Source organism: Nematolebias whitei, chromosome 8 (genome assembly GCF_014905685.2).
Source record: "Nematolebias whitei isolate Nwh7 chromosome 8, NemWhi1, whole genome shotgun sequence".
Lineage (NCBI taxonomy): Eukaryota > Metazoa > Chordata > Actinopteri > Cyprinodontiformes > Rivulidae > Nematolebias > Nematolebias whitei.
In genome coordinates, this window is record NC_056505.1 from 46,167,599 (window position 1) to 46,178,002 (window position 10,404).

The following is a 10,404-nucleotide window of genomic DNA, read 5'->3' on the forward strand; positions in this document are numbered from 1 at the left end:
CTGTCTTGTTCATCGTCGCGTCGTACTCGTTGGGTCTCCTGTGTTTTCCCCTGAGTCTTCCTAGTTCCTCGAGTCTCCCGTGTCTCCTGAGTCCTCCTGAGTTTCCCGTGCCTCCTTCCTATTTTCATGTAAGTTTTGCTGCCCCGTCAGCTTGTTATTTTGTATCCTTATTTATCATTAAATTCTTATTTTTGTAATTCTTCCGAGTTGAGTCCCTGTTCTGCACTCTGGGTTCGCTCCTGACCACAAATCCTAACAGGAATGATGCAAAAGACATTTGCTGTCTGTTGTTTTTCATATAAAACCTTAGTTTTGTGGCCACACGGCAGATGCAACATTTTTCACATCACCAACACAACATAACCATCCTCAGTGTGGAATCAGAGATTCTTGAGTGACCACTGCAGCTCACCCCTGAATTATAGGACAGCTACATAATGAGTGACTACGATGATTGATTAGGCTTTAGTGTATTGTGACATCATTATTTTGCTATTAAGATATATTAAGGTCATCCATTTCCCACAACATCTGCTGTTAAATTCATACAACACATTAATTACTTTTCGCTTTGTTGTTGAACAATATAAGTACATGACGTGAGAAAAATAATCCACAACTGTGTTTCATTGAAGTCTAGCTATCTTTCTTCTGAGGAAGACTTCATGACTTTTATTCGCTAAAAGATATATAGTCTGCCCCTCGAGGAAGATAACAGGTCTTCAACACTAGAAAGTTCCTGGAGAAACTCTGACAGGGACTACCACGTGGCAGCCACTTTAAAATTTTGATTTGACTCTATTGTGTGTTGGGGTTCACTCTCAGCTACCATCACACCAAACAGCTCAATATGGCAAAACATCCATGTGTTTAGGGCTGCAACAACGAATTGATAAAATCGATAAAAATCGATTACTAAAAGTGTTTGCAACGAATTTCATTATCGATTCGATGTGGCGCGAGATTAAGCGTCTCTCACAGGGCTGCGGAGCCGTTTTGTTCACCTGCAAAGCATTGTCAATGCTGTCTGACTGAATAAAGTTAAAAAATAAAAACAACAACTCTGCAGCAAGCAGTGTTGCCAGATTGGGCAGTTTACTGCCAATTGGGCGGTTTTCATTCTGATTTTGTGGGTAAAAACTGCTTGGGCAGGTGGGGATAATTTGGGGGCATTTGGAGCCAGATCAGTGGTTAACCTATTTCAAACAATAATTCATCATTATTGGTTCAAAGCTCCCCTGACCTTTCTCCATCACTGATTGGTTATTGTCATCTGCTAGGGCGTTCACAACACAGAACTGGTGAGACCGTTCTAGTGGACACCTCGTTGAGTGGGCTGGCCCGGTACATCGGAGCAGCCGCCATATTGGATGTGGCAGAACTGCTGGTCAACTAATAAAGAAAATGCACTGAACTTTATAAAGCACCGTTCTACAAAGGGTTTTATTAATGCCTGTCATTCACACACACTAATAAATGTGGAAAACAAACAGGCACTAAAGACAACATTTGCAACTTTTAAAGTGATTATTAAAAATGTTTACTCCTAAAATATTTAGGTTAAAGGTAAGCACTAAGTCAACATATGTATTCTTTTGAGTGTTTACAACTACTAATGTGTGTAACACTACTACTGTGGTAATAAATATAGAAATATTCATATTGAACATTTAATCTGTGTCTATAATAACCAGATCCTGAAATGTGACGTGTGGATTTTCTGAATAAAGAGCACTAACATCCTGATGCATGCTCAATAATCCAGGTAGAAAAATCTAAAAAAGTTAAATCTGGTCCTCTGGACATTCAAAAAAACAAAACAGAGCAAATCAACAAAAAAATGTAGAAACGTTTCGTCTCTCATCCGAGAGACTTCTTCAGTCTGAGGTGCTGTATTCAGCTCAGTCTCTTAAATAGCACCTTCTCAGAGTGGATCAACCAGTTTGCTGCTGACAACCAAAACCAGCTGATCACATGCTCAAGAAGGACCATCAGCCTAACAATGGATCATTAGCACACTGATGGCTGTTTACTGTTCACAGAGGGCTGAGTGATACTAGCAATCACAGCATTGTAAGAGGGGGACAGTTGAACCCGGAGGCCTCCACCCCTGTTTAATGATGGATGGTTTCTTTTCACAAAGATGGCCTCCTTTACTCCTCTCTCAAACCATCGTTCCTCTCTGTCCAGGATGTGAACATCTTCATCCCTGAATGAGTGACCACTGGCCTGGAGATGAGTGTAGACCGCAGAGTCCTGGCCTGATGATGTTGATCTTCTGTGCTGGGCCATCCTTTTGGCCAGTGGCTGTTTAGTTTCCCCGATGTAAGACTGATCACAACCCTCCTGACACTGAACAGCATACACAATATTACTCTGTTTGTGCCGGGGGACTGGATCTTTGGCATGAACCAGTCTTTGTCGTAATGTATTTTGGGGTTTAAAAGCCACTGGGACGTTATGTTTAGAAAATAAACGTCTCAGTTTCTCTGATACTCCCTCAACATATGGAATGACCACTGGTCTGGGTCTGGGTTCCTCCTTTTCACCTGTTGGCTGACTGGAGTCCTGTTTGGGTTTCTTCTCTGCTTTCAGGAAGGCCCAGTTAGGATATCCACATTGCTCTAGAGCACATATGTCAGAGTCAAGGCCCGCGGGCCACATCCGGCCCGCGAGAAGGTTTTTTACGGCCCCTGGGATGATCTTGATTTATTATTAGAACCGGCCCGCAGACCGCAGCAAGCCGGTCTTGTGCGAAATTCTGTTCCCCTGTGAAAATCTGTTCCCCCTGTGTCGGGAGCGCGCACTGCAACCAGAGAGGCGGGTCCGACCGTCTTCACGGCTCATCTGATAAATTTCTCGGTAAAACGAGTCCACGTAATCGTGTCACGGTTGTAGCTTTCATTTTAATGGACAGCTCCTGGTAAATAAATAAATGAAAACCTCAACAACAACAAAAAACCTGGTCTTGTTTGTTTTTTTGGTTTTTTTTTTAATCGCCGAGAGAATCTTTGGTCATGTCCATTTTATCCTGACAAATATGAGTCAGCCACCAACACATCATGCGTATTTATAATTTTTTCTTGCTAATGTAGAAGGATGGAAGCTGGTGAGAGCAGGACACGAAAAATTAAACTTCCTGAAAACAAATATAGGCTTTCTGGTAAATGGTTAATAGATTTTTGCACTTTATTTTATTGTATTTCAATCCAATTATACTTTAAAAATATTTCAGTTGAGTGGATGATAGAAAATTGCTATTATTTTTTTCTTTGAAGTAAATTTAGACCACTTTTGCTAAAATAGAAAATATAGGCTACTGATGGTGCCTTGAATAATACAGGTTTCTTTCATTTAATGTTCATGTTATGGGGATTTTTATATAAAGGAAATTTGTCTTTTGTGTCTGTTGAAAATTAAAGATTACTGACAGAGCCATAAGAAAATATTGCTTTATTTATCTGATCATATTGGAATATATTTGTTAGGTTTTCAGTAGGTTCAATTAGGTTCACTAGACTATATGCGTCATTTAAAAAAATTTCAATGAACATTCGATCAGTCCGGCCCTCGGCTTGTAGCTAAATTTTTTATTTGGCCCTCCGTCCATTAGACTTTGACACCCCTGCTCTAGAGCCTGTCTTGTGTGGGATTTCTCCTTCTGCCTGGCTCCTGAGCTAGTGGGGACGCTGTCTGCTCTGTGATACAGAGTCCTGATGACTCCTAACTTGTGCTCCAAAGGGTGATGGGAGTCAAACTGCAAATACTGGTCTGTGTGGGTGGGTTTGCGGTACACCTCAGTTTGCAAATGTCCTCTATCAGAGACTGAGACCTCACAGTCCAAGAAAGCCAACCTGCCATTTTTTACATCTTCTCGTGTGAACTTGATGTATTTATCCACAGAGTTGATGTGGTCAGTAAAATGTTGGACTTACTGAGATTTAATTTTAACCCAGGTGTCGTCAACATACCTGAACCAATGACTTGGTGGTGTCCCTGAAAAGGACGTCAAGGCTCTATTGTCTACCTCCTCCATGTACAGGTTGGCAACAATAGGAGAAACTGGAGACCCCATAGCACACCCATGTTTCTGCCTATAATATTGCTCCCCATATGTGAAGTAGGTTGACTGCAGGCACAGTTTCAAGAGTTGACACAGTTGTTCTGTGGAAAGCGTGGTCCTGCTGCTCAGAGTGGTGTCTGATTTTAATCTTAAACTGACCACCTCTACTGCATCATCAACAGGAATGCACGTAAAGAGTGATGTGACATCAAAAGAGACCATTGTTTCATCAGTCTCCATGATGACATCCCTCACCTTGTCCACAAAGTCCATGGTGTTCTGTATGTGGTGTTCTGAGCTGCCAACTAAAGGGATGAGTACAGACGCCAGATATTTGGAAACATTGTAAGTGACAGAGTTAATCATACTAACAATTGGTCTTAAAGGTACACCTTGTTTGTGGATTTTAGGTAAACCATACAGACTAGGTGTGGCCTCCCCTGAGTACAGTCTGTGGTACAGAATACGGTCAATAGCTTTGTCCTGCTCCAAAATTTTCAGGCAATCTATCAACTTCTTCTTGTAACCACTTCCTGGATCTCTTTTCAGAGGTTCATAAGTGTTTAAGTCACTAAGGAGTGTCATAACTTTCTCATGATAGTCTTTCTGGTTCAAAATCACTGTGCACCTTCCTTTGTCTGCTGGGAGAATGATGATGTTTTTGTCCTTGCTAAGAGTGGTGAGTGCATCCCTCTCCTCTCTACTGATGTTGGAAAGAGACTGAGCTGAATACAGCTCCTCAGACTGAGGAAGTCTCTCGGATGAGAGACGAAACGTTTCTACATTTTTTTGTTGATTTGCTTTGTTTTGTTTTTTTGAATGTCTAGAGGACCAGATTTAACTTTTTTAGAAAGAACACTAACGTTCACATTTAACTGATTTTGATTAATCACATCAATGAACATATAAACATCAATATATCTTTACAGATGGTGGGGGATATTGTGTGTGTGTGTGTTCAAACAGTAAATATAACAATATTTTTATTGGGCAGGTTTTTGTGTGATGGGGCGGTTTTTAACAGATTTTTGGGCTGGAAACCCTCGACCCAATCTGGCAACACTGAGCGTGAGTTGAACAGAGCGAGGCGGAAGCAGTGCAAAGGCGTTGTTTTCAAAGGAAATTAAGTAAATTTTACAAATGACCGATGCAGCGAAAACGGTTTGACCCAAGTCCTTAAAAGTGTGGGAGCAGTTGACACTTCACAAAGATAAAAACTGCATAAAATGCAGCTTGGAAAAAGTGACAACATGACACGGGAGAACCACGGTAAAACGTAACCATGTCCGAGTCGAAACTAACCACCGCGGTGTGGATGAAGGATCAGCAGCAGTAAATATCTACAATATACCACATTTGTTCTGTTTCCAAGTGACAAAACATAACGTCAGTCTCTCTGGTAGCGGAGGCTGCTGGTTGTTATCCGACTCATGACCTTAATAGAGAACGTGTGTTTTTGTTTAATTTAATTGGTATAAGCTGTGTTTAAATGTGATTTATAAATAAATTAACACAAAGATTCTAATAATTTAATGATTAAGCTTCAACTTTTAATTTGCTGGCAAAGTCTGAAGACACTGCAGGTATGGCAGGATGAATTGCATTTAAACAGGAATTAAAGTAATTTATTTCAGCTACTCAATTGTGTGTAATTAAGTATTTTATATGTGTGTGTGTGTTTGTGTGTATGTTTAATTGCTCTTTGAGCTACTTTAGTCTGAACCTAACACTGTAAATGAAACAAGGCATTTCTTGAGTTGCTGTAAATTATGTTATAATACATATTTACTCTCATTCCAGAAAACAACAAAAAACAATGACAGCCTTCATGATGGAAAGACATCATGGACACCACAGCAGCAGCTGTCTTTACTGAAAGATCCTTACATGATCGTCACTGACATGAGACCTCTGTCGATGGTTGAAGACGAAAGCTTCACTGCAATAATCCACACTTTTAATCCAGGTTACACTCTTACTTCAAGGGCATATTTTACAAAGTAGCTACATATTGTGCAGGTATAAAGCATACATTTGTATATATTTTTGTGTACATTTATTTTTTATTGATGCTATTTGACTACTTGTTTTTTTATTATTCAATATTTTGCTAACAGAATAAAGTAGCAATCTGTTTTTTGTGCGATTTGCTATGTCAGTCAAATTTTGGAATAAAGAGGAGCTAATTCCATCCATTTTCCTCTGCTTATCCGGGGTCGGGTCGCAGGGGTAGCAGCCTAAATAGGGAGGCCCAGACTTCCCTCTCCCCAGCCACTTGGTCCAGCTCTTCCGGGGGAATCCCGAGGCGTTCCCATGCCAGCCGAGAAACATAGTCCCTCCAGCGTGTCCTGGGTCTTCCTCTGGGCCTCCTTCCGGTGGGACACCTCACCAGGGAGGTGTCCAGGAGACATCCTAACCAGATGCCCGAGCCACCTCAACTGGCTCCTCTCGACGTGGAGAAGCAGCGGTTCTACTCTGAGTCCCTCCCGGATGATCGAGCTTCTCACCCTGTCTCTAAGGGAGAGCGCAGACACCCTGCGGAGAAAACTCATTTCGGCCGCTTGTATCCGAGATCTCATTCTTTCGGTCACAACCCAAAGCTTGTGACCATAGATGAGGGTAGGAATGTAGATAGATTTGTAAATTGAGAGCTTCACCTTTTGACTCAGCTCTCTCTTCACCATGACAGACCTGTACAGCGCCTGCTTCACTGCAGATGCTGCACCTATCCGCCTATTGATCTCACGCTCCATTTTTCCCTCATTCGTGAACACGACCCCGAAATACTTGAACTCCTCCACTTGGGGCTGGACCTCCTCCCTGACCCGGAGAGGGCACTCTACCCTTTTCCGGCTCAAGACCATGGCCTCGGATTTCAAGAGGTGCTAATTAAAACTTTTTTTTTTTTTTATGGCTGATTCATGGATTAATCGAGGGAAAAATAATAATAAAGCTAGGGTGGCCATTTTGGACTATTGATTTGGATTCAGTATGTGGTGGGGAATGTTCTAAGCTGTCATTTCAGTTGTACAGTGTGAATATATTGAATAAATGTTGTTCGAAAAACATTCAGTTTGAAATGGTCATAACTAAAATGATGTTCAAAAAAGTTCAATCTGGTCCTCTGGACATTCAAAAAAACAAAACAGAGCAAATCAACAAAAAAATGTAGAAACGTTTCGTCTCTCATCCGAGAGACTTCTTCAGTCTGAGGAGCTGTATTCAGCTCAGTCTCTTAAATAGCACCGTCTCAGAGTGGATCAACCAGTTTGCTGCTGACAACCAAAACCAGCTGATCACATGCTCAAGAAGGACCATCAGCCTAACAATGGATCATTAGCACACTGATGGCTGTTTACTATTCACAGGAGGCTGAGTGATACTAGCAATCACAGCATTGTAAGAGGGGGACAGTTGAACCCGGAGGCCTCCACCCCTGTTTAATGATGGACGGTTTCTTTTCACAAAGATGGCCTCCTTTAATCCTCTCTCAAACCATTGTTCCTCTCTGTCCAGGATGTGAACATCTTCATCCCTGAAAGAGTGACCGCTGGCCTGGAGATGAGTGTAGACCGCAGAATCCTGGCCTGATGATGTTGATCTTCTGTGCTGGTCCATCCTTTTGGCCAGTGGCTCTTTAGTTTCCCTGATGTAAGACTGATCACAACCCTCCTGACACTGAACAGCATACACAACATTGCTCTGTTTGTGCCGGGGGACTGGATCTTTGGGATGAACCAGTCTTTGTCGTAATGTATTTTGGGGTTTAAAAGCCACTGGGACGATGTGTTTAGAAAATAAACGTCTCAGTTTCTCTGATACTCCCTCAACATACGAAATGACCACTGGTCTGGGTCTGGGTTCCTCCTTTTCACCTGATGGCTGACTGGAGTCCTGTTTGGGTTTCTTCTCTGCTTTCAGGAAGAAAAACTTCCTGCTTTCAATTGTCCCCCTCTTACAATGCTGTGATTGCTAGTATCACTCAACCCTCTGTGAACAGTAAACAGCCATCAATGTGCTAATGATCCATTGTTAGGCTGATGGTCCTTCTTGAGCATGTGAGCAGCTGGTTTTGGTTGTCAGCAGCAAACTGGTTGATCCACTCTGAGAAGGTGCTATTTAAGAGACTGAGCTGAACACAGCACCTCAGACTGAGGAAGTCTCTCGGATGAGAGACGAAACGTTTCTATATTTTTTTGCTTTGTTTTTTTTTTGTTTGTTTTTTTGAATGTCCAGAGGACCAGATTGAACTTTTTTGGATTTTTCTACCTGGATTATTGAGCATGTATCAGGATAAAATTATGTTGTTGCTCTCTACAGTCGTACTACTGGCGTCGTGTTCAACAATAAATGTCCAATAAATAAATGTTTAATGTCCTCGCTAAACCTGAGGATGTCCAAATGTCCCCATTTAAATGTCCTCACTAAACCTGAGGATGTCCAAATGTCCCTTTTAAACAACATTTATGCAGGCGTATGGAAGCACCACTGTCACCTTGTTGTTGAGGAGCTCAATCTTGTCCTGGTCTAGGCGATGTTGGCGGTTGTAGGCCTCCATTGTGGTGCAGCAGCGCTCCATCTCTCGGTTGAGGACGCAGACAATGTTTTCAAATGTGCTCACTTTGAGTTCCAGTTCCTGGCAGCGCCGGCTCAGCTCAGCTACCTTAGTCTTTTCACTTTGGAGCTGCAGCTCCAGGGCAGCACCCATGGCACTAGGCAGGGGAGTGAAGGAGGTGGCCAGGGCCGGGGTGCAGGCAGCCTGTACAGGACCTGCACCACCTCCACCCAGCTGGCTCATCTTCAGCTCCAGATCTCTGAGGGACTGATGTAGCTCCTGCAGTTTCTGGCTGGCCACCTCAAGGCTCTGGGGCTGCAGGCTCTCCAGACTCACCTTGATGCCCATGATGAAGTGCAGAAGCAGGTTCAGATGCTCATAAGAACACTGCCGCTCGTGGTCATGGATCTTTTCTTTCTCCACCTTTCAGTGAAAGGAAAATACAAACAGTTAAGAGATAAGGAAGGCAAACAGTTCTGACCCTTAATAATTCAGTGATGTGCAGTGTGCAAAAACAAAAAAAAAACTACAGCAGCAGAACACCGTAACACAAAATTGGAGAAATACAAGTACATATCCTCACCGCTAGGGCTGAGTACCTTTCTAAAAAAAAATTGGTATCAGTACCGGTGTCGGTACCTTCACTTCGGTGTCGGTTCCTGGACGGTCCTTTTTTCGGTACCAATTTTGTAATTACTATTAATTCTAACAAGAATAAAATTACGTTACACATTACAGTACAAATTGTGCGTTTTATTTTTTAACTTTGGTATTTTTCTATTCCAAGCAGTTTTCTTACATAAAAACAAACAAATAACTTCCAGGTCAAAAGACCAGTTACAAACCAGTGACACTTCAGTGTCTAATGTTCACTACTACACACTGAGGACCTTTTTACTTCACAGTTTTTCTTCAGAAAAATCAACATGTCTGTTTTCTCTGGACACAAACAAGCCCACTCCTGGCTGATGGTGTCTACAGCAGTAGAAAATGTTCCCTCTCAGGCTGTAGATGATGCTTGTTGCACACACAGATACCTGGTTGTCAGTTTGAGAGCATCTGACATATTGTCCCTCACATTCCACCAGCTGGATTCACTGAGGTAGGGATGATGCAGACATCTGCACCTCTGTGTCTCTGCCTGAATCTTCTCTGTGATTCTCTGGGGTTTAGGGCTCTGATCATCTCCCTAATTGACATGAGAACAAAACATCAACAACATGGTTGTGTTATTATTGCTCAAAAAACATTATCTAGGCTACATTAGGTGAACTGTTTAAGCAGCTGACTGGATGGATGAGCAGTTTTACAAGCTAAGATTTATGTTACTGTCAATCTTTAGTTAGCTTCTGAGTTTAGCTAGCTACGAAGATAAAATAAATTTACACACTAATATCTTAAAGTTAGCGTTACATGGATCATTTTTTATTTCACTGCGATATACGTGTTAAGCTGCAGTTACGCTAACAAACGTAAACTCACCAGTTGAAGCACACAGAGACGTCCTCTGAGTTCTTTGATGAAGAGTCCGGTCGTGGAGATAATGAATCAGGACGTTTAGGCTCTCACAGGCTGACTTTAATGCTGAGAGGAGGAGGGGGAGGCTGTTGAATTCCTCTCTCCTCGCAGAAAAACACAGAGCAACTTTCTGCAGTGCGTGTTGTCGAAGCCATTCGACAACACGCACTGCACACGTGAACCCGTCTGTGGGCGTCACCAGCACCATAGACATACATTACAGTATACATAGATTAGGTATGGCAGCTCTATACAGCTCTGGGTGTAA

General features: G+C 42.3%; 1 protein-coding gene across 1 annotated transcript in view; it reads right to left on the minus strand.

The window, feature by feature from the left end:
• Window positions 1-8,966, minus strand: part of LOC119413706 (TNF receptor-associated factor 2) — a 32,036-nt gene extending 23,070 nt beyond the window's left edge. Inside the window, exon 1 of the mRNA XM_037680761.1 lies at window positions 8,559-8,966. Coding sequence (XP_037536689.1) covers window positions 8,559-8,966 — 408 coding nt within the window. The remainder of the gene's footprint in view (window positions 1-8,558) is intronic.
• Window positions 8,967-10,404: the final 1,438 nt, after the last annotated feature.